General features: G+C 36.5%; 2 protein-coding genes across 4 annotated transcripts; both read left to right on the forward strand.

The window, feature by feature from the left end:
* The first annotated feature begins 8335 nt into the window (after nt 1-8335).
* LOC149025731 (uncharacterized) lies at nt 8336-13922 on the forward strand. 3 transcript variants are annotated; one of them, XM_089145945.1, is made up of 4 exons: nt 8336-9781; nt 9944-10017; nt 10139-10631; nt 13158-13922. In XM_089145945.1, exons 1-4 carry the CDS (start codon nt 9200-9202, stop codon nt 13230-13232), a joined length of 1224 nt encoding a protein of 407 aa, XP_089002071.1. In that variant the 5' UTR covers nt 8336-9199; the 3' UTR covers nt 13233-13922. The 3 variants fall into 3 exon arrangements, with proteins under 3 accessions (XP_089002071.1, XP_089002070.1, XP_089002069.1); XM_089145944.1 differs by lacking the exon at nt 13158-13922 and having other exon boundaries at nt 8336-8904; nt 9127-9781; nt 10139-12648; XM_089145943.1 differs by lacking the exon at nt 13158-13922 and having other exon boundaries at nt 8336-8508; nt 8778-9781; nt 10139-12648.
* Nucleotides 13923-15023: 1101 nt separating this feature from the next.
* Nucleotides 15024-24056, forward strand: LOC149025732 (uncharacterized). The gene is made up of 9 exons (XM_089145947.1): nt 15024-15621; nt 18995-19180; nt 19551-19877; nt 19996-20922; nt 20996-21088; nt 21703-21789; nt 22522-22619; nt 22705-22780; nt 22873-24056. Exons 1-9 carry the CDS (start codon nt 15616-15618, stop codon nt 22939-22941), a joined length of 1869 nt encoding a protein of 622 aa, XP_089002073.1. The 5' UTR covers nt 15024-15615; the 3' UTR covers nt 22942-24056.
* Nucleotides 24057-24622: the final 566 nt, after the last annotated feature.

Genomic DNA, 24622 nt, shown 5'->3' on the forward strand with positions numbered 1-24622 from the left:
ATCCTAAAACCCACAAAAATGGGCCACCAGGAGTTGACACCAAGAATTGTTTATCTCGGCGAGATCTTGCCGAGATGGTCAAGATCTCGGTTTTTCAAGGTGGTGAGATCTCGCTCTCGAGCGAGATCCTCTACCATAGTTGTGATAACTTCACATGTGGAGAAAAACAAAATAATGTGGAGAATTAAAACTGGCATGTTGGAAATGTAGTGTCATGTTGCCCAACCAAATATTTTAATAAATGTTTATGCTGCACTTTTTAGACAATTAAATGTTTTATATTCTAATGCCTGCTGAAAGAGTTAAATAACCAATAAAATTAGAAATTGAATGCAAGGAAAGAAGATGGAGAGTGATAAGCCCCCTAATATCGCTGCAAGGAAGAATAAGAAGAGAAGCAGGGGATCAGCAGCAGCAAAAGAGCAGAGGCAGACCTATCAGCAGGGGACATGTGGCATGATTCTATTGGGCAACACCCATAACCGAAAGCTGGCTGAGGAGCTGCCAGGTGGCAGTGAAAGATTGGGGGACAGTGGAAGTTTGTAGAGGCAGGATTAAGAGAGGGGGGAGGAGCTTGCTGAGGGGAGAGGAAAGAGGCAAGCAGTGCTGAGGAACCCTCTGGGGAATGGCCTAGCCATGGTGTTGCTTTTGTTTATCTGAGTTTCGATTTGGTTTGTTTAATTTCAGAAGTCTTTATCAGTTATTAGAATCATAATCTGTATTCAGCAGCTATATCTATATCAGAGTTGCTTAATGAAATCAATTGTTACTTCAATATTATCCTGCTGATATGTCAATCTGAGTTCATAGCTTTCTGGTGTTATCTCCTGTTTGTCTGTTAGAAGTAAAGGATAAATGAACAGGGTTATATTTTGTTGCTGTCTGTATTGAATCTGTTGCCATGAATGATAATATCATTGCTGTCAGTAAGGTTTCGGTAGGACTCAGGACAAGCTTGAGAGGTCCTATCAGAGAGAAACCGAGACTGACAAATACAAGCAGAAAATGCGTGCTTTGGCAGTCCCAAGCATCAATTACATAGAGATACCCAGTCAGTTATATAAGGTATTAGATAAAAATAGAAACAAGCAGAAACTTCCTAATCCTGGTTATAACCAATCTACTGAATTGAGCTAAAATCCCATGCGCATACTACTGTGACACAAATAATTTGTACCACCGCTATGCAAAGTGGTACATATGTTAACATCTGCTACTTCGCCTGCAGATTTGTGGGTGAATAGTGTGAGGACTCTCCCTGTGCCAAATCAAGAGCCATGTGCTGCCATTGAGGCTATCACTTGAGGTTGAAGTCCAACCTGTTCAATGATTTACATGGTGGCACCTGGCATAGAGTTGATTGGCTGGTCCACCTTTTTGACAACTGAAATCCACTCCTTGTATTGGTTTGGTCAATATTCCGAAGAAACTGGGTGTTCAGAAACCTGAAGGAGGAGTTCTTCTCTATAATTCCTGGTATCGGGCATTGAATATTCAAGATATTGATGTGATATTGGATGTGGAAGACTTACGCCTTGTGAAGGTAATTTCTCAGTCAGACAGGACTCTGGCGTATACAATCTGGAATCCAGGTTCAGAATTTGCCATGTGTGATTGCCAGTGGTGAGGTTGGGGAATATGTGTAAGCATGTAATCAGGTAGGCATCCTGTGTAGAAATCGCCAGGTTGCAAGGCCATCTTGGCTGCCCAGACTTATCGGCAGGCACTGTTGGCGCTTCTGCAGAATCCTCCGGATGACCTATAGTTCTTGATCATGCCATTTTACATCGACACGCCTGCAGCAGGACATTAAAGGTTGGAAGACTTGTCAAATAGTGGCTTGCTCCAGCCTTTACCTCTTCTTGGTCCAAATATTCAGATTGCTGACAATCTCTTGCCTGCGCCCCGTCTCCAGTGAATTGGTATGACTGCTACTTGGATGTCTGAGGTTTTGAATAAACCATTTTAAAGATGCCGTTCTGTTGCTGGCTGTGGAAGCAATAGGTATTAACTGCTTCTGGAATTTCTGTTTGATTCTCAATGAAATTACTGATTGTCTCTGGATGATATTCCATCTAAACTGTTATGCAGGAATCTGAATGCAGTGTCGGGACCAAACTGACACCGGTTCAATGAGAAAGAGTTGATTTGTTGAATGCCTAGATTTGCACTTAGTAAGTAAGGTTTATTAGATTACACCTGGTATCTTTCATCCAACATTGGTGTCACCTCCAGCCCTGATTACATCTATTTCTGTTTCTGTTCAGTACCGAGGCTCTGCTTGAAGGGGTGATCCGTAGTGGCAGATAATCATATAAGAATCCAAATAATGGCCATTTACTGGGCTTTCTGCTGAAATAAGTTAACCAGTGGGACTGAGCTGGTTCATTTTGTTAACTCAGAACTTTAAGTCCATCTTCACCAGCATTGACCTCCCAAAAATCCCAAGTTAGTACTGAAAAAGCTTTGGTGCAGAAATCAACTATATGACTGAGTTGGTTCATTTTGGTGCTTCAGAACTTGGTTTCAAATCCATCTTCTCAGTATTGACCTCCCACAATCCCCCAAGGTCTTCAGGAAGACTTGTGGTGCAGAAATGTGGAAAATTATGACCAACTAGTATTGCTGAGATGGAGTCAAAATTTCAGTCATTTATGTGAAGAATCATCTCTTGTCCCATTTGTCTTCAAGGTATATTACTCTTGAAATTTCTTCTTAGATATGCTCAGGGCTTGCAACATGTGATCTCTGTCAGTCTGTCTACATATGCTCATTCTCCATATGTATTTCTCAAGGATTAGCTGTATTATTAACAGAGTGATGAGATTGGTTTGTTGGTTGCAGTTTAGCATAATATATCATTGCTTCCTCAACTACTTGCCAATTGGCTTTGGAAGCTGGCGGAAAGTATGAAAACATGAGAACCTATGCCCATGCCTAGTGTGCAAATATGTTCCTCATTTATTTACAACAAGGATAACCTGTAGTAACAGAATTAGATGGCTCATTCATTGCCCAAGCATATCAGTGCTACCTGACTGCGAAGACATAGGAGCGTAATGGAAAGCATGGATCATGATGTCTCCTGCCTAAGCTGTGAAACTACACTATTGACTGGCAGCTAAATGGTGTGTTTACAGTGATTCATTTGGATGCCTGACAAATTGTGACAAGCCTGGGGAATCTTTTGGCATTAAGATCTGAAATTTCCTTGTTACCGCATTTTATTACCTCTTTGCAGATTTTGATAAATCCATATTAATGAGAATATTAATTTGGTGAGAGTTGTCAGAAGCTTTAACATTAACAAATTCTTGTGATCTAAAGAAATTGTTCGATTTTAGTTCTACTAATTGCTGTACTACAACTGGGTATGTTCTACAGAAGATTTCTACTAAGAGATCTTTGGGGTTTGTTGATATCTGAGATAGTGTTGAATGTTTCAAGGTTAATTTTCGTTCGTCCATGTTGAAGGGGAAATCTCTTAATACATGGATTCTGGATTTTGTTTTGCGATTCCTGAATAATGTGGACATTTGAATTTTGAACAGTAATGGGTGGGTACATGACACACTCAATGGCTTAATTCTCTTCAAGGTGAAAAACCATTTATCTAGGTGGATAACTCCATTTTAAATTCTTTTCAGAACAGCTGACAGGTTAGGGCTGAGCACCAAAACTTCTAACACCTGGATTATTTTCCAGGTAGTCAAAATGCTCCAGTGATCTTCAAAAGAGAAGTTAGAGATCTGATCATGTTTAAAAGGTGTTCTTCTACACTTTGGAGTGTTTCGGTCTTCTAAGTATAGACAAGATCCTCTCCGGAAGATGCTTAGTAGATCACTGGCACAAATCCAGCAATGCTAAATAAGATCCTCTCCATCGCTGGCCATGTGATGTGAGGTGCTCATACGCATTATTTGTGGAAGCAAATTACAAGTTCCTCATTATTGGAGTGGCCTACAAATCCACCTGTAGAAATTGAAGTTTTTCAACGCAGATGATCAGCTCAATCATTGTGACGTTGGAGGTTTATGAGAACAGGTTTTAAAGAACCTGGAACTGGGATGAATGGATCTTGTTCTGGAATCTGATTCAGAGGTGGGTGAAAATTGACTCGCAAATTTGATTGGTGATGGGATCTGATTCTCGAAGCTATGCATGGGAATGACAGATTGAGCAAAAAGATTTCGATGGTTTGCGTGAATGTAAGGTAAAGAAGCCCATAAAACAATCTTTTCTTGCTAGAGTTAAAAAAAGGAACAAATCTTCACCAGACAGCCATTGTTTAATTGTGTCTACGATGAAGCACCAATGTGAAGAGACGAGAGAGCTTACATATGATTGAGGATTTGGTGGGTTTGTTTGTTCTTATATGGTATCTTGATGATATCAATCTCACATTTAATACTTACTAAATGCTTTTGCTTTGATCAACTGTCACTAAACTAAGTTAATCAAGTCAACTTGGCTACACTAAAATCTAAATCTGTATGATAAGGACACTCTAACAGCCCTGTGAGTGTTTACCTGGTGAAGGGTCCATTTCCTAGCACCAATCCATCCCATAAAAGTTTCATTAAAAGAGGCAAGTAGACAAGGACAAGTTTATATCATAGAGGATCATTAAATGTGTAATTTGTAAAATACCTTTTCCGCAACAGTGACTCCTTGTGTTCACGGACTACCAAATCAAGAAGAATTGATAGGAAAGCTTGGCACGATGAGTAAATTTCAGATAAGCAGTCTTTTTGTTCGCCGTACGCACGCTGGGGTCTTTACATAGTCCTTTGATGGAGACCAAAAGGAGTACTCAGAGATACAGTGGTGACAATTAACACTATTCTGCTCCCACGATGCTTTAATCTGTTATGTAGGTTATGGGGTGGGGAGATGAGTCATCGGATAACGGCTCTATCTGGTCCGACAAAAGGAGTCGTTATTCCAAAGAGACTCCACTCACTCTTCAACCGTCGATCCGAAACTCAAGGAAGCGCCGCCTCCAGGTAACCTCTATATAAACCCACCTCCTACATGGAGAAAGGTACGAGAACTTTCATCTGAGTAATTACTCATTACGTTCTTGAGAACTCTCTCAAGAACCATTATTGTTGCCTAAGGCTGACTTGAGCGTCGGAGGCGGTTCCCCGGCCAAAACTAAGCCGGACTGTTCTTGCTTTCTTTGTGTGTGCAGGCATCCTAGTTATTCTAACTTGGTTGGAGAGCTCTTAAGGTGGTCATCTCAATATCCGGCTCTCGAAGAAATTCTAGACGCAACACCTACAAAGTCCCACCAATATATGTGGGATTTTAAAATGACTTGGGGTGGGAAAGTTGGATTGCTACATCACTAGACAAGTTTCCTTGATGTCTCTCACTTTCCCACCCCAAGCAACCAAACAATCTATCATTTTGGGATTTAAGGGAAAAGTAAGAAATCTATATTTTTTTCAAGAATTTTTCCACCCCACTTTTATTCCAGCAAACAAACACAGCCTTAAGTTTTGTATTCTTTTATTTTTCCATAACAAGTTTGAAACGGGTTCAAATCTTTTCTAGGGAGGGTGTCACCCATAGAGTGTTCAATGAGCCCTGAGAGAATGCGTGTGTTCAATTCTAATCTAAAGGCTATGATAAAACAGCTCATTTTTTTACCTAACTTGAAACACATACTACTGTAAAATCCGATTAATATCCCCAAACCCAATTTAGTTTTAAAGTTTCCCTCTACTTTCCAAATCATCTGCCATTCTGTCTTCTTTAGCATTTGTCTTCTTCACCTCCGTAGGCTTCTTCTTCATCTTGTCGATGAGATCCGAAGTTCCGAACACTCTTTGAGAGGTAAATCTATTTGGATTTTAATTTTTTTTCCTAAAATTTTTTGCAAGAAGGCTCTGTTCGACATCTTCTTCTTCTTTGTTTCTTTTTTCAAAAAACGATTGCGGAAAATGCTGGAAAGCAGTTTCTCTCAAAGTTTTTGTTTTCTTTTTGTTTCGATTTCAACGACTTTTTTTTTTCTGAAAATTTTCTAGAAGAAGTGGCTTTGTGATTTCAATGTCGTCTTCTCCTTCTTCTTCTTTGTTTGTTTGTTTGTTTGTTTTTTTATTTTTTTTTTATTTGAACTCTAGTGAAAGAGAAGTGAACGATTTCAATGTCACTTCTTCTTCTTCTTCATTTTTTTCAGATGAGTTTTATTTGGAAGGTGGAGTGAAACTTGAAAACTAAATCGGGTTTTACAGTAGTGTGGGTTTCAAGTTGAGTAAAAAAAGAGCTATTTTATCATAGCCGTTAGATATGAATCAAACATGTGTCATTTTCTGAGAGATCACTGGGCACTCTATGGGTGATATCATCCCAAAAGAGGATCCAAACCCTTAAAAAAACAGGGGACCCGACAAAATGGTATTCGTCATTATTTGTGAGGGAGGCAACATCTGCTACTTTATTTAATTTCTATGGTGTCTCAATTGTCAATCCAAAGGCCCACTTGGTATCACTGTTGGGTCACGGGGCTTGTAATTAATTTTCAAGGTCGTAATTACCATTGATGTTTAAGTTGAAACTTGTTTTAACATCCGTTGGTTACCCTACCCGTAAGGTATCTAAAAACACCAAAAGTTCAAATTGAAGGGTTATTTTGAAAATTCTGTTTGATTGTTAATGGCCTTCCCTGATAGTCTTTCAACCGGACTGGGTCAGTTTTAAAAGGACCTAAATGTAAGAATCATTTAACAAGGAATTTGAAAAATCTTTTGAAATGAAATGCATGTAGCAGGTCTATTTTTCAAGAATAGCAGCTGAAAAATCTTTTAGTTATTCATAAATAGGTGTTGTACATGAATATATATATATATATATATAATTAAAAAATGTGAAAGAGAGCCTAAAGGGCCTGTTTGGTTACGCGACTCCAGAGATTTCAAATCTCTGGATTCATGAATCTGAGAATTATACCCGTTTAGTTGTAAAAATCTCTAGATTCATGAAATCTAGAGATTCACCTTTTTACACTAAAAACGTGAATCTGTAGATTTATGGGTAAGGGTGAAATCCCAGAGATTTCAAAAAAGTTATACATTTGTACATTTACAAAAATCATGTCGATCAAATAGTTTTTTAGGATGAATCCATAGATTTCATTCCACAACCAAACATCTAATTTTATAAATTATAACCATGGAAGGAAATTTCGGCGAATTTCGCCGAAATATCGGCGAAATTCGCCCAGTTCGCCGGTGGGCGAAATAAAAAATGGATCGAAATCGATATTGCAACTTTTCGCCGGAAAATCGGCGATTTTCCGGCGAAACAGCAACCTTTCGCCGGAAAATCGCCGTTTTCGCCGGAAAATCGCCATTTTTGTTCATTCTTCTTCTTCTCTCTCTTTCATCTTGGTGCCCCTGAAGCTCTGAGAAGCAACTAAAGATTAGCGGAACAAGTTTGTTTGGTTTCCTATTTTTCATCTCTGATCTCATCGTCGGAACAGAAATGCCCTGCTGCAAGGCTCCATGGTGGTGGTGTGGCTGTTGCGTTGTTTCATCTTGTGGGAAACTCCCTGCTGCTGCTGCGTCTGCAAGAAAAGAGAAGAACTGAAGAAATGAAAGAAAGAGAGGAACACAAGGAAACTCCCTGCTGCTGCTTCATCTGCAATAGAAGAGAAGAAGTTAAGAAATGAAAGAGAGAGAGGAACGAGTACGACCAGCTTTTTAGATTAAAAAAAGATAATAAAAAAATGAAATTTAGGATGGGCTTTTGTAACCATCCACGTGGTTGCTCATTCTTCTTTTTGTCAAATCAGCATTTAATGCATTTTCCACTTTCCCCAGCCATTTTGCCTTTTCATATTTTGTATTTAATGCATTTCATCGCGAGACTTTCACCAAATTTCGCCGAAATTTTCGGCGAAATTCGCCAATTCGTCTTGTTCGCCCATGAGCGAACCACCGAATTCAACCGAAATATCGTTCCTTGATTATAACTCCATAGATTTTTTTTTTTTTTGGGACATACATGATTTCAATTAGCTAGCTAGGTTTATCTGTAATAAAGAAGGATGAGATAAAATCTGTCGAATGGTCAAAATCCAACACTTTCTTGTTAAGTTTACACATCATCCAAGCTATCATGTATGTGAATCCAACCTTGACGCGTCTTCTAGATGACTAAGAAGTGGACCTCGTCGCAGATGCGTAGGAAGGAAGGAAGGAAGGAAGGAACCCGGTGGTTACCTTTTGAGAAGAATCTGACCCTTTTTTTTTATTTTATAATATTTATGGCCATCGGTATAAGAAAAGGACAAAATAGCAGAAAGAAAGAAAGAAAGCAGTGAGAAATTTCGGGCAATAGAGATAAGAGAGAAAGGGAAAGCGGGGAGATACTTCCTCTGTATGTTTATGATGATATATCTAGCTTGTGTTTAATTTCAAGTCAAGTTAATAAACGAACATAGACGATCGATCGAGGATCGTGTTGCTCAACATCATATTGGAGTAGTAGTACTACTGGTAGGTAGGTATTAATTAAGAGTGAAGAAAGGACAGATGATCAGGTGATCAGTAGTAGTATGTAGCAATTTGGGATTCTGAATTTGATGAGTTTCAGTTACTACGTAACTCGTTTTTGTTAATTAATTAGTTATATATTATTGGTTGATTGATTGATTGGTTGGTTTGTTTGTTTGATCACTTTCTTATTACCTCTCTCTCAGTTGATTTTAGTCATGCCGGCTTTCTTTCTTCTGTACTTGTCCTAATCAGATTGAGTTATGACTTGAACAGGAAGGGGCTGGGCTGGGCTGTTGATTACTCGCTCAGAGAAGAGAAACACTTAAATTTATTGGAGGTGATCACCGATTTGGGATTTGAGATGTCGGAGACAGTAAGTAGATTAGTTTGAGCCTTTGAGGTCAGTCCTCTACCTGAGTTATGGATTCGTATAATGACGTCTCATACCTCTTTTTCTTGGTTATGGATTGATTTGTATCACTTTCTTGGCAATATATATACCTTATTGCCAGTTGCTTTAATTTCTACCTTTTTCCTTTCCCTTGAAAGTTTTTTTGTTCGTTTATATCTATCTATCTATATGTCCATCCATCCATCCATCCATCTAGAATGACTTGAACAGGGAGGCCGGCAGAGTGACTTGGCTGTATGTTGATTACCCAAATTAAGAAAATGAAACAGTAGTGAATTAAATAATGGAGGTGTTCAAGCACTACTACTTTAATGTCAAAGATGAAGTCGAGGTCTTCTTTGTAATGGAGGACGAAGAATGTCCTAGCACTGGCGGATGGGTTCGTGCGAGCATATTGGAGGTGTACGGATTTGGATCTGGATCTGGATCTGGATGTGAATCCAAGTATGAGTATGAGTATGAGGTAGAGACCAGGACCGCGTTGGAGATTAATAGGAGGCGAATGCGTGTTACAGCTTCTCAAATCAGACCACCTCCGCCGCCCCCGCCTCCTGACCAAGAAAATGATCAGAATATCTTTGAAGAAGGCCAACTTGTTGACATACTTTTGTATGATGACTTGTGGCTCCCTGGAAAGGTCTGGGAAGTCCATCATCATCATCATCATAATGTCACACAAGCAGCTGCTCGGACAAATAAAACCATCTTTTATTCAGTCCTATTTATGAATCAGAATGATTGGATGTTGGAATTTGAAACAGTTTTCAGTTCAAAAGTACGAGTACGTCGGCGATGGGTGAATGGAAAATGGGTTCCTCCTCCTCTAAGCCCACGTCAACCTTTGCATTATAACAACAGTAATCAAGTATGTATGTGTTTCACTATCTTCTATTTTTCTTTTCTTTTCTTTTCTTTTAGCAAAAATAAAATAAAATCTTTAGTTTCAGGAATAAAAAAATAAAAAAAAATGCATGGTCTGAGATCTGGCAACCAGTACTTATCATTAGGATTTTTTCAATGCATGCAGTGCTGTGTTGTTTCCAATGACAAGACTGGGGATTCTTCCTTTGCTCTCGCATATTACTCCCCACAACAACAGAGGTACTTCCTTTCATCTATTATAATATAATTGACTTACTTACTTGTTGCATTTCTTTAATTCTTTGATAAAGATTAATTTCTTTTTTATTTTTATTTTTATTATTTATGGTGACTTGTTAAGGTGTAAAGGATTAGGTGAATCATCACACCCACGACTTAGAATTGGGGATGATGTTGAGGTTTCTATACATTCTATAAATTGGCAATGGATTCGTGGGAAAATTAGGGACATTCAAGGAGACGACCAAATCGAAGTTACACACTTTATTTGGTCTTGGGTTACAAATTTATCAAAAGAGGTCACCATATGTTATGATGTGTCACAAGTAAGGCCTTCACCGCCAAAGGGTCACAAGGAGGATGAGAATATCACGTTTAATTTGCACCAAGAGGTAGAAGTTTTTCAAGAATATGGTCAATTTGGTAATGGAAGTTGGGTTATGGGAGAGGTCCTTGAGATATACATTGATAATGATGTACCAAATTACTGCATCCTCATTCCAGAACAAGAGATCATTTCAGTGCGTAGAATAAATTTAAGGCTTCATCGACAATGGATCGGTGGTAATTGGATTCGACCTCAACCACTATCAACATCCTACGTGGAACAACAGGTATTTTATCTCCTCCGCTATTCTATTTTGTATTTATTCATTTATGTATCATGGGATATTAGTGTTCAAAAGGAGACCCTTGTGGAAGCTTAAACCAAAAAAATTTCCCCTTGTAATTAATTCTTGTGATCTCCTGCAATAAAATTCATATAACCCGAATACAAGTATTGATATTTTTGCTAGCCTTAGGGAGGTTGCATTTTGTTGTTACTAGGTTCACATGCAATGAGGGCTGGGTGGGCTGTGAATCAGAGTAACAAAATTCTGATTTCACAACTATTTCCTTGTTCCTGTAGATGAACCCCAATATAATGACATTTTGTTGCTGAAAGCTATCTCACAAAAATGTGGTAGATTTTCAGTTAAGCACACTGTTGTATTGAACTTTTATACTGCTATCTTGTATTCTTTCGCTTGAAACTGTATAGGCTATCTACTTTTCAGTATTTCCTGGTGTTTCGTAAAGTCACATATAGTGGTACACATACACACACTCATATATATATATATATATATCTGAGCTAGACTCAAAGGCTTTACCAAGAGTTTACAGCTATCCTGCAAATCACACACTTCAAATACAAGAGAAAACAAACATCCACAACACACAAGATATACGTGGTTGGGCAAATTGTATACACCCATGGAGTAATCGTTACTCAGGCCTTAGCATCTACTCATCACTAGTTTCCACTCCTAAAAATACAAAGGCAAAGTCTTTTACCCTTTTACCTAGAACGAGTCTAGGAGGCTGTACCCACGCACAAGATGTTTTAGTCACACCCATGACTCAGGATATTTAACATGCTTCCATCTTAACAACAGAGGCAAGTGTGTTATCCCCAATGGTTTCATATGTTCCACTTGTAACCAAGTATACAAACTGGCTTACAGCCACGCCCCACAATGAAAACACATCTATCATAGGGTTATGGTAGTAATGCAACCTATCTGTCATACAAAGTGAATATATATAATCAAACTAACACAAGCCAGAGATGAAGTGAAGCTCACAACATGCATTGCCTTTGTCCATTGGACTTTAAAGATGAGATGACATTTTCTCTCTGTTATTTGTCTCCTGGTTCTTCTTAGGTACTTTTACAAATACTTTGTATTCATACAGCACAAAGCACAACTCCTTTCTTCTTGGTAAATTTGCTTCCTCTTTTTTTTCCCCCTTTCTTGCTTCCTTCTTCTACACTTGCATGTTATCTACACCACACCTTACTCAATATGCATCACCTAAACATTAATTGGAGAACAACCATCATTAAAGCATTTTAAGATGTCATCAAAAACTTAAGAAGATGAATGGTGATATCTTTAATACATTCCACGAGAGGTTTTGAGGCTTCTAATTTCTTCTACACTTGTTTTCACTTGTCTCTACAAGCCTCTAACTCCAAAAACCCTATTCTTTTTGCTTAAGAAAATGTTTTAGAAGAGATAGGAGGTGAATGTATAGGAACTGTCCGATTAGGTCTTCTAGTTGAATCCCAAATGAATTCTAACCCTTGAAATCCTTGGATTACCTCTTTAAAGTGGTGTTTCTCAAAACCGCATCAAAACAACTTGATTGAAAGGATTATTTCAAATGGATTATTTTAAATGGATTATTTCTTGATTATACTTTAGTTCAGGGTATGCACCAAGTCACTTTGCTCACTAAGCTTCACAATGCAATAGATATTCATGCTCCCTACTGTTGCTACAAACACTTGATCACAATGCGAACTGGTGCAAACATGAAAAGCAATGTTCTCGACCAAGATGGTCAAGGGAACGTCTCCGACAATCAAGTTAGTGGAAGGCAACTGCTTGAAAGCAGATCCTACAAACTACAGGGCCTAGAGAACTGGAAGTAGGTTATTGATGTGTACCTGGTATTTGCAACTAGTTGGACTTATATGGTTGAACGATAATCACCTTGGCCGTTAGATCCCCTAGGCAAGGTTGTTCCCAACTTGTGGGATGTATGGCGTCCCCATTCTTCGAGGTAGCTGAGTCCAATTCCAATATGGTGATTGGCACCAAACTTCCTTAGGCTTTTAGATATGTTGGGGATTCTCCCCATGAAGCCCATTGTGTTTGGTAAGGTTTCTTATCCTGGTGTGAGATCTGATATCCATTCTTGAATAAGACTCTTTGGACCATACTTAACTAAATCGTGTTCGGTTCTCCCTTATCACTAGCCCCCCCCCCCAAACTATGAGCCAAGAATCTAGGAGCACGTGTTTATAGGATTTTTGTGCTCGGTGACATTTGATTCGTCTTGAACTTTGCTCGGTCAAACCCTTAGGCTTTGCAAGTGTTGCATTTATGGTGATTTGACCATTACATGCGCAAATCGTTGTGCATTTTCCGGTGTTTAATTATGTCGTTTGCCACATGGTCACATTCTCCTAGATTCAATAATGCCGCCCTTTCAAAAGGTCACGATTCCCTAACCGTCGATAATTGTTTGTTGTGAAACCTCAGATTGGCATATTTTTTTCCTAAGCTTCATTTCTCCATTTCACGCAGGTGAGAAGTGGAGTACGCTCTTTATCTGCTTTGTCTTCAACCTTGGACAAGCTCTGCAACTCCTCTCCTCCGTGAACCATACGTCTAAATCAATAAGTTGTTTACTATTTTCCTATAATTTTCCCTCCCATGTCCCTTCTTATTCCTATTGTTCACTTTTCCCTTTGCCTTGTTTTGTCCTTGTCTGTTGTGGAAAAAATCTTCTTTGCTTTTGGCTTGCTGGTTTGATATTTACCCCCCTGTTTTGCCATTTGTCCTTTGAGGTTGGTTTGGAGGTATGTGACCCTAGCCTAGGTGTGCTACAATCCCATTTGTCTCCCCTTAGATGGATAGTAAAATTTTGAACAATTAAATGCCTAAAATTTTTAAAGAATAGTTAAATACTTAAAAATTTCCCCTATTTATTCTCAGCTCTTTCCTCTTTCTTGTTTGCTTCCCTATTTTTTCTTTTTGTTTTTTGTTACATGCTATGCGGTTTAGTGAAAATTTGAAAAAGCTAAATGTTGGACTTTATTCCTAAATTTTCTCCACACAGTTAGATATTCTCTTTCTCTTTTTTGATTTATTTTCTTCTCTCTTTCTTTCTAGATTTTCTTTATCCTTTTTATATTATTTTATATTTCTCTCTTTCTCGATTTCTTTTATTATTCTTTTTATTTGATTTAATATTGTGAATAAAATATCTATAATTTGCAACATAACTAACTATCATGATTGGTTTGGTTTGCATCTAGCCTTCTACTATTGAAATCATGTTGTTTTTTTTAGGGGTAATGTTGATAATGTTAAAATATATATAAAACAACCCAACGCCCCCTCTTGTTGCTTCCCACCACCGAACAGCCTCCAGGGACCACGATGGGGACAAAGGTGTCATGTACCTACTGGAGGCACAAGTAGAGGCTCGTTACATGTTTCTCATATGAACCTGCTCCCATTGGAGATCCCACCGACCAACTCAAGATATGCTATGGGACCATGATAACGACGGAAATCGCGAGGTAAATATAAAGACATAATGCAACTATACATGATTGGTTTGGTTTGCACTAGCCTTTTTTTTTTTGGTTTGCCAACAAAACCGGGGTCACCCGCACACCGCGGGGGAGTCTCCAGCGGGATTTTTGCATCCACAAGGATCGACGGAACCGCGCGAACCAACGCACCACTTGGAACAACCCCGTGGTTGCATCTAGCCTTCTACTATTGAAATCATGTTGTTTTTTTTTTTTTTTTGGGGGGGGGGGGGGGGGGGTAATGTTGATAATGTTAAAATATATATATTTTTTGTTTGCGATACTTGTGCATTAATTTATCTATATTTTGTAAATATAAAAATGTCATTTTTAATAATTTATCTATAATTTTAATGAGTGAGTCGATGTTTGGAAATGATAAACTAAGTCTAAGGAGGCCCCAATGGGTCTCACATGGGTCTCACATGGGCCCCACACCATACGTATAGTAAAAAAGTGTCAGTGCTTCCCTAATCGGGTGGTAATTCGGACTCTCATTATTTGCCCTATTGTTGAGTCCTAGATCTGCCCCTGTCTCTTCCAAAAACTTTTTGGAAACCTCTAGGTCTTCATTAATATTTGGAATCCTTTATCTAGCTTATGAGTGGAGACATCCCTTCAATCTATTGAGTTTCCTACTAAGTACTTTGACGGAACTGCCCCTTGCGATCCAATAAAATCGACTTTGACAAATAGTTGCTTCTCAGAATTTGACACAAATACCGATTTGGAAATTTCTCTCTTCCTCAAAACACATAGGTTGGCAATAGTAGTTTTTAGGAGAATAAAAGTATTCTATTTTTTTCCCCACAAATATTTTAGAGAAATGTTTTTAAATTGAAGGAAATAATTTAACTCCTAACTCTCAAATGGATTCATCCAATAATGGAAGATTGAGAACTTGTTTATTTGCTGATTTTTTTGTGAAAATATATATGTTGATTCTCATTAGCCTTCTTCTTTTTTTTTTTTCATAATCTTTTTTCTTTTTATTTTATTATTTATTTATTTTTGAAATCTACAGCCAGTAAAACGAAGAAAACCATTAGATACTCTATCAGTTGGGGATAGGGTAGAAGTCTACAGTCTTCAGATGCAAGGATGGGTTTCTTCAACCATAAAGCAGTTGTTTAAAAACCAAATTGAATTTTATTATGAGAAAAGAAATTGGAGACTAATTATTGATGCATCAAGAGTAAGGCCATGTGCGGAGAACAATAAGAATCAGATTTTCAAGGAATATGAAGCTGTTGAAGTACAAAAGGGGGATGTTTGGAGCAAAGCAGAGATTTGGGAAGTACATGGCAGAGGGAAGAACCAATTTTATACAATAAAGGAAATTGTTTATTCGGACAGCCCAACCGTGTTTGAGAACAGTATCTACCTCCTTATTAAGAGCTCGTCAAAAGTTGGTAAAAGACGAATGGACAAATTCATCATTCATGGAGGTAATTAGTTCATCCCCTATTTACTTTTATAGAGAAAAAGTTCCCCTAGTGCATGTACACCTTGTATTTTACAGTGTTGGTCATTTCTTCCATGCATGAATCTCAATAATTAGTAAACCTTAGGTTACTTTTTAGGAGTAAAATATTTTAAGAGCAGCTTACTAAAAATCAAAATTCAAAATTCAAAATAATCTTGTTAAAATCACTCCCGATAACCTTCATCATCCATTATGATTTTTCGGGTTAAATTATTAAAAGATAAATAAGCATGAGCATAGGTAAAGTAATTTTATGAGTAAATTATTTTAGAAAATTTAAAACTTTGCCATGGTTAAATTGTATCAACAAATTATTTAAAAGCTTTTAGAATGAGGAATGATTATTATAAATTTGAGGGGTAAATTTGAGGAGTAAATCAGTGGGGATCAAACTGTAAAATGAGCATTTTGGTAGTTTTGATCATAATTTTGATTGGGTGGAAAATGTCTTTTACGAATTAAGAACTATTAGTTAAAAGTTTTTTGAAAATAAGTTTACCAAGTTTTATTTTATTTTTATTTTATTTTATTATTTTTTATTTTTTTTAATACAGTAGATGAGAGAATTTTCTTTTTTTGGGGGGTACAATGACACTTTTTTCATGTGTAGGGGATGAAAGTAGTATATGTGCCATTAGCAAGAGTAATCTACAACCTTTTTATTAGGAGGTATTGGTTTTACTAATCGAGCAACCCTGAGTTGGCAAGAAAATTTGCCTAAATGTGGAATATAATGAATAAAAAAAATCGTTGTGAAAAATTTGACTTGATTTTAAAAATAATAGACTAAATTTTTAAATATTTTAGAGATTTACTCCTAAAAGAAGATAAAATAAAATATAATAATAAATAACGAAGAATATTGTGAAATTGATTTTGCAAGAGAAAAAGTATTTTGAGAAATCCAACTGTTTACAAAAGAAAATTTTAAAAAACTGATGACTGATAACTGAATTTTAAGAGTTAGATTACGAAAATTTAAATACCAAAAAAAAAAAATAAGAAAAGAAAAGATGAAAGAAGAAGAGTGAAGAATAATAACTAAATTTAGGAAGAGAAAAACTTTTGAAGGATAATTTTCATGGTTAAGACTAAAATTTTGTTGGGTGGAATTGAAAAGCATAAAATAAGTAGTAGGTAAATATTTTTAAATATAATTTGAGGTCATGTAATATAAAAGGGAAACCGAAAGCATACTAAAAGAACCCACCAGAAAACGGCCCCCCAACAAAGGAGGCAAAGTGAAGTTTAACATCCCTTTATAATTAAAACGAAAATACTTGAAAAAACAAGAAATAATTAGTATTACACTGAAAAAAAAAACACCCAGGGACCAAAAACACGCAAAAACAAAAAAAAAAACACGGCGAACAAACAAAACATTAAAAAACCAAAAATAAATACACCAAAAAACCAAAAAAAGACCCCCCAAAAGGCCAACGGGTAAAGGATAAATCGGGTAATGGGGTCATAATAAAGCCACACTCCGGGTCTGGGGCAGCGCGTGAGTGTTGTTAAAATCGGGGTAATTAGTTTTTGGGGCAATAGTTTATCCCTTTTTTAATATAATCTTATCATGTGTACATTTTTTTAAATAGGTCAAGGAAAATTGTGTTGTATTGTACATTAAAAAGGATTCTATAAAGGATTGTTACTATATGTGTGTAAGAACCTCCCCTAGCCCCACCATTTCTATGGTATATATATAAATCTCAAGAGTGGTTTTTTCTTTTTTTTTGCAAATTGTAATGGCACCCCCAAATGGAGGCTTTAAAGTACTGACACCCTACTTTATATTTAAAAAACACATAGATCATATTCTGTTGGAATGGTTAATTATATTGTCGCAAAGACTATTATACCCTTCTAAAGAATCTTATTCTCATTTACCAAAAAAAAAAAAAAAGAAGAAAATATATTCTTTCTCCTACAAAGCTTATTTGATAATGTTTTTGGATTTTTTTCTCTTCAGATTTTGGTAAGGGCATTTTTGGAATTAAAGAAAAATAAACAGTGGATTAACTGATTCACTAGCAGAATGGATTAATGTGTTTAATGAATTGTGGTGCTTATGTTTTTTTAAACTTAAAGTGGAGAGTCAATGCTTTAAAGCCTCTATTTTGAGGTGCTAGTGCAATTTGCTCTTTTTTTTTTTTTTGGGGGGGTTAAGTATCATCCAAGTCTGACTGCTTGTATTTTGGAACAATTACAGTGTTTTTCTCATCCCTTTTCTCCTAAAATTGAAATGGTTAATGATGATGATGTTGATGATGGTATCAAGGATAAAACAAGGTTAGTATTTTTGCAGTTAGTTTTGTTTGGTGGTTTTGAGAATCAAAAGTTTATGGAAAGAAATGATCATTATCTAGTTTTTTTTTTTTTTTGTAAGATTTAATCATGGTAATAGTATATGTTAATTATAACTTTGTTAATTAGGAGCCACATTGGAAGGTTAACAAGTGATTGGAAATTGGAAGATGTACAAGTTTATAAAGCTAGAGATGAGGTTGAGGTCTTCACGGATGATATGGGAGGCGGTTGGCGGCCGGGGACCATAGTGGAATTGCTAGGAAATGAAATTGAGGTTGAAGAAAAAGATAGGGGTAAGAAGAAGATGATGCATAATTCATGGATGATAAAGCCTAAACCCCAAGTGATGGACGAAGAGAGAAATCAGATATTCCAATTACACGATGATGTTGAGGTATTTTATGAGAATTATGAAATTTGGTATGTGGGATATATCTTGGAGGTGCAGCTAGTCATAGACATAGCATCGGCTGAGAAAGGTTTTATTTATTATGTTTCACATCCTACAAAAGGATGCTCTTTGGTATGCAAGAAAGAACATATAAGGGTGCACCGGAATAGGAGATGGATCCAGTTAGATTCATGGGTCCACCCCCAGCAGGTAATTAATTTGAGAAAACTCTCCTATATATTTATTTCACTTTCAAATAATCTAATCATTTTCTGTCTCAATTAATTTTTATTTTTATTGGTTGATAGAGAGAGTTTTTTTTTTTTTTTTCCCTGCAGCAGCAGCACCACTGTCTAAGGAAACAAAAATAGATGAGAGATATCATCTTGAGGTTCGAGCGGAGGTTGAGGTTTATAGCTTTGAGCATTATGGGTGGCTCAAAGGATCCATCTCCAAATTGTGCCAAAACCATGTTGAGGTTCAGAGTCTCCAGACTAATCTCATGAATGAAATTAAATGTCACATAACAAAAGTACTGCATGTAGATGCATCCAGAATAAGGCCTCCGCCACCGTCTTTGCAGGTGGAGATTAATATGGGTGATTTAATCGAGTTGTATGATGATTATTCACAGGTATGGAAAAAGGGAGAGATATGGGGAATCCTATTGAGACAAGAAGACATAATTTATTCAACATATTCTAGTGATCAATGGGAGGAATTCGTGAAAAATGTATCGAAGTCAAAAATACGGGCCCGTCAAGAATATGTAAATGGCAAATGGGTCCCCCACTCATCTTGCAGAAAATCTTTAATCCCAGTGAGTACCATTTCCATAATCTCAAATATTCTTTGCATTCTGATTATTGTTTTTCATCCATGTGGTTTAACTTAATTTGAACTCTTGCTTTAAATATTTAGTCAGACATAACAACTTAGTTTCCGGCTAATTGGAAATCCCATCATTAGTTCATAAAGATTTTTAAAGCACCAATTCAAGTTGGTCACAAATATTAAAAAAATAATAATAATAAATTATAAAATCTTCACCAATTCGTGAACTTTTAAAAAACTAATGTTCTCTTTACAACTGTGGAAGGTGAGGGAACTCATCCCGGTAATAATGCATGCAAATTGATATTTAGTTTGTCTATTAATTATTTATACTCTCATGCGTATGCTGGCTTCAGACTATTGGGATATTATCAGATGCAATTATGGATGTTGATGTTTCATTTGCTATCAAACACAAAGAAGCTGCTTGGACTAAACGAAAGGACATTACATGGCAACATTGCACAACTTTTGAACACCCAAGGATAAAGGGCAAGAATAGTTTTCGGTGTAACTATTGCAAGCAGGAATACCATGGTGGTGGGATTAATCGAATGAAGCAACATTTAGGTCATCAAGAAAAGGGGGATGCGACACCTTGTCCACTTGTTCCTCCAGAAGTTAAAATTCAAATTCAAAAAAATGTTTCACCAAAGAAGGCCTGCACTAGAATTTCTGTTGAGGTATGAAAAAGAAAAACTAAAAATTGAAAATGACGTCCTCTAAATAGAGTTCATTTTTATTGTATATTTATCTTTTAATTTCATTATTCTGTTACCAATGTCTTTTTACCTAAAACAGAATGACATCAAAAATGGTGATGCTATGCAACGAGGAGGAGAAGATTCAATTCATGTAGTTAAGGAGGGAAATATGAGTTGCAATTCTACTATGGATTCTAACCTTGAAATTAGCCATGTGGATGCGTTAAACAATGCCATCAAAACGACTACTGGAACACCAAATTTCTCAAGTGATCAAGCATCTCCATCTAAATTATTTACTCCTATGGTTGTTGAGCAAAGGATTGAAGTGCAAGCATACAATCAAAACCAAAGTAATGAGTCGAAGAGTGCTTGTAGTGATATCTTCAGAAATTGTTCCCTCAAAAGTAAGGAGACACGTAGTTTTTGTATGGCTCAAATGTGTGAGGTAGTTCAACAAATTCAAGCTACCAATTATGAAGGCATCTCTGAAGCCATGATCAATGAATGGGATATGATTTGTATTGATCACAAAAATGTGAAAATTGATAATGACTGGCTGATGAGCTCCGTTAAGGCACTCAGAGATTGTTTCAAGGAGAAAAAAGAAAAGGAAAAAATTGTGAAGAAGAATATTGAAAATGTGATTAAAAGAGACATGGATGTGGCAAGTGACCAAATTGATTCAATTTGCAAGCTATATGGCGACATATTTAAAAATTGTTTCATTGCATCGAAGGATTTACGTCGTCACTTGGAAGATCAAATGTGTATAGTAGTTCAACAGATTCAAGCTACCACCTATGATAACATCTCTGAAGCCAAGATCACTGAATGGGAAGTGATCTACTCTGATCAAAAAAATGTGAATATTGATAATGAATGGTTAAGAAACTCAGTCAAGGAACTGAAGAATTGCTTAGTGGAGAAAATGGCTCACGAGACTTATGTGAAGGAGAAGATCAAAAATGAAAAAAGACAGATTGAGTCGAAGTGGAGAAAGCTCACCAATGAAGATGGCAATGTAAGTACTATAGAAAAAAGTATAAAATCTAATTAGCTACTTGCTTATTGCAATTTATTACCTTCTTTTGTAGATTTTATTGAAAGAGATGGTAGAGATGCAAGACTCAGAATGCCTTAAACAGCAAGAAGCCCAACACACTCCCCATGATAACATCATGATCAAGGTATACATTCTAACATCCTCTTTTAAAAGGAATAGCTTTTCCTTGGGATATTGTGTAGTACTTGAGCTTTACTAAATAATTTAAAGATACTTGTAAATGAGAACGCAAACCAACCCGCCGGAGCTTCGCCCCAAGGGGGGGGAAAGAGTTGGCCAGGGAGGGGAGGGCCCCAAGGAAGAAGGGCACCGGACTGAACCGGGCTGGGGGGGGCGGGGCCGCCCCGGCCCGCCGGCCCGGGGCGGGGGGGGGCGGGTCCGGGACCCCCGTAAGGAGCCTCGCTTCTCGCAAAAAGAAGAAGCTCGCTTATTGCAAATCTTCATTTTCTTTACAACCCATGTTCGACGTGAATGTCCACCAAAGGCCCAAGCATCGAGATGCCATGAGCAGCTTGAAGTCCAACAAACTCACCATGGTAGTAGTAACGAGGAAGTATAAATGAAAACCTCCTCTCCTAAATAGAGTCCACTTGCTTTGTCTCATATATATCCATTATCTCAACTTTGAAAAGTTATATTTTTGCTATTATTAAATACTTGGTTTCGACATCAGATGTGTAAGTAACATTTGATTCACTGAAAGTGTTTCTAATTATATGACATAATTGTCATTCGTAGACACCAGATTTGGTACAAATTGGAACCTTCTTTGCAACTCAAGAGGAACTCTCTACCTTGCAAGATCGAAAATGGATTGCATCTCCAGTAAGTTTAGTATGTCATAGTATAACTCCTTACTACTATGTATGCTTACAACCTATTAAATTTTTTTTTTTTCTCTTTTCTTGTCATGTAGGTTGTTGATGTCTTCGGGCAAATGCTAATCCTCAATCAAAGAAATTTATATGGACGTGTATCACGCCATTACTTTCCCACACACAGTTGGGGTATACTTTACTTTCGTTTATACAATACTAAAAACATTGATCAAAACTAACTATATGATTTGTTTTTTATTTTTTTCATTATGGTAGACAAAGATAATTGTAGGTACATGCATCGAGACGACAATAGAAGATTTGAAACCGTATTATGCATATAAGAATTTAGGCTACCGCTTGATTGAATGTGACCTGGTAATTTATTAAAGAGTATTTATCTTATTTTATTTTTTATTTTTGATTAAGTATGCCTGGGTGTTGTTTGGTTTGCTTTTCCATGTTGTACTTTCTATTATGACTTATTATGGTAAATTGTGTGCAGCTTTTCATCCCCATATGTGCAGACAACCATTGGTTCTTATATGTGATAGATCTAAAGAAAAGACAACTTCATCTTCTGGATTCTATAAAAAGTCAAGAGATTGATCGTAGTCGACAGATTACATAAAAAATAATAGTTTGTTCCTTTTTATAAGAAATCATATCATAGTTCCATATTCCTTAGATTTTTCTCCCATTTCTCAAATGATTAAAACTTTTGATTGACTTATGATAGGAAACGTGGGAAGAGTTACTAACCATATTGAATGATGGGAATGGTCTTTCTATTAAATGGGAAGTCAATCGGCCTCAAGTTCCATCACAGCAAAACATGTGAGTTCTTTTTTAGTATTATGTTTTAACTACATCGTTTTTCTTGTTCTGTCACATGTTAACAACCCAAAAATTTTTTTCATAGGGATGATTGTGGTGTCTATATGTTGAAGTTCATGAAATGCTGGAAGGAGGGATGGTTGGAAAAAGATTACTCTGAGGTATGGATAGTTTTATAATCTATATGTATATTTTTTTTTTCTAATCATAAATTTAAGTAAAAGAATTTATATCTTTAACTTTCAACATGTAGGAAAAGATTAGAGAATTTCGAAAGCAGATCAAGAATGACTTGTTGAAGTTCCAAGAAAAGAAAGTATAGAAAAATTAACAATGTACAACATTTTTTTTGTATGTAAAATTATATGGATTTTTATTTTAGACAGAGTACCAATCAATATTTCAAGAATATTTTCTTCTTGCTGTTCTATTGCTCCTTAAAAATAATTTAATATTATTTTAAAAAATGTTATATGTACAGAAGTATTAAGTTGGATTTTTTTACTTCCCAACTATTTGCATCAAACTAATAGATGGTAATTAAGGTTGCACTATATTCTTACATGATTCTATAGCGCTTTCTTACATAAGAACTCATGAAACATATAAAAAATGGGAATATTATCAGATTGTGTAGCCCTCAAGGGAAACATATAAGGGCACCTTGGATAGACAAGTAATATCTCATGCGAAGGCAATGCACACACATTAGTTTTCTCAAAACATAAATATAAAATTTAATATCTCAGCATTCTTAGTTGAAGCTCAATTATTTATTATTTATTTATTTTTTATGGGTTCAACTGGATTTATCATGTTCGATCAATGAAATATATGTTCAATTGAAGGATGTTAATTGAGTTTATCATAATGATCGTAAAGACTACTGACAGATCCGCAACCTCTACAATTCCCTCCTTAGAGCTTGGTTAGACTATGGATTTGTAAAGTTGCAATTACAAATTAAGGGGAAAATTTGAGAGGGGTAACTTTGTAATTGTCCCATTTGTTTAGTTTGAACCATAGTTTGTTTATTCAGTTTTTGGTTTAGTCTCTTTGAACTATGCCCAAAACGGCAAAAATTTGGCAAATATTGGTGAATTATTTTTCCGTGGTCTATAGCTATATATCTGATTAATAGATGCCTTTCTGTGACCATAGGTTTTAAGACTATTGAGGAGATGTGGTGGGATAAAGCCTCCCAATTTGATAACCTAAGGGTGTTTGGGTGTGAGGCATTTGCTTACTAGAGCATTGGCAAGATGGAGCCTAGAAGCATGAAGTTTATATTCTTATGATATCCTGAGGGAGTGAAAGGATCTAAGTTGTAGGATAGGTCCATTTCTAATGTGAAAACCCTTGTGGGAGGAGTGTTTAATTTAGAGAGAATGTGTTTCCTTACTTGGCTATTGACAATGCAAGCTTTGACCCTCTAGACCAAAGATTAATTGGTTTCACTTAGTGTGACTTAGAGCAAGTGGTTACCCCTTAAGACCTGTTTAGGTCATTGATGGCGATGAACCAAATGCACCCTTGACTTCCCCTCAACCTAGTTTTGCTAATAATGAGTCTGAGGTTGAGGAGCTTGAGATTGATAGTGGACAATTGTCCCCCTATGACTAATATTGGTGTGTTGGGTGAGGCTATCGATTTGAGTAATGATCAGCTAGCTAGAGATAGAGTGAGGAGAGATTAGACTACCCTAGAGGTATTTAACCAATTTTGCTATTTAGGCTGAGGATTCAACTTTTGGGTTGGGGTTTTTTGAACGTAGTTCCTATGAGGAGCCCTAAAGTTTAGATCTATAAACGGATTGGATTCGGTTTGGATACACCAGTATCCAAATCTGAATCCGATTAGCAAAACCGCTATCCGAATCCGCCAGGAATTTAGAGAAGGCATCCAAATTTAAATCTGGAACTTTATTGGATATCCGATAATAATCCGATCAAATAAACTATCAGATTATTAATTGGTGATTGTCATTTTTTTAATTTTTTATT

This window comes from Hakea prostrata, chromosome 2 (assembly GCF_041222555.1).
Source record: "Hakea prostrata isolate BN-2017 chromosome 2, UWA_Hpros_2, whole genome shotgun sequence".
Classification (NCBI taxonomy): domain Eukaryota; kingdom Viridiplantae; phylum Streptophyta; class Magnoliopsida; order Proteales; family Proteaceae; genus Hakea; species Hakea prostrata.

Bases quoted from the DNA above. Each gene is read 5' to 3' on its own strand.
- LOC149025731 (XM_089145944.1), top strand. From the start codon at position 9,200: ATGGAGGTGTTCAAGCACTACTACTTTAATGTCAAAGATGAAGTCGAG. The intron at 9,782-9,943 runs GTATGTATGTGT...CAATGCATGCAG, and splicing joins ATTATAACAACAGTAATCAA to TGCTGTGTTGTTTCCAATGA. The intron at 10,018-10,138 runs GTACTTCCTTTC...TGACTTGTTAAG, and splicing joins TACTCCCCACAACAACAGAG to GTGTAAAGGATTAGGTGAAT.
- LOC149025732 (XM_089145947.1), top strand. The intron at 21,089-21,702 runs GTATACATTCTA...TGTCATTCGTAG, and splicing joins ATGATAACATCATGATCAAG to ACACCAGATTTGGTACAAAT. The intron at 21,790-22,521 runs GTAAGTTTAGTA...GACTTATGATAG, and splicing joins GAAAATGGATTGCATCTCCA to GAAACGTGGGAAGAGTTACT.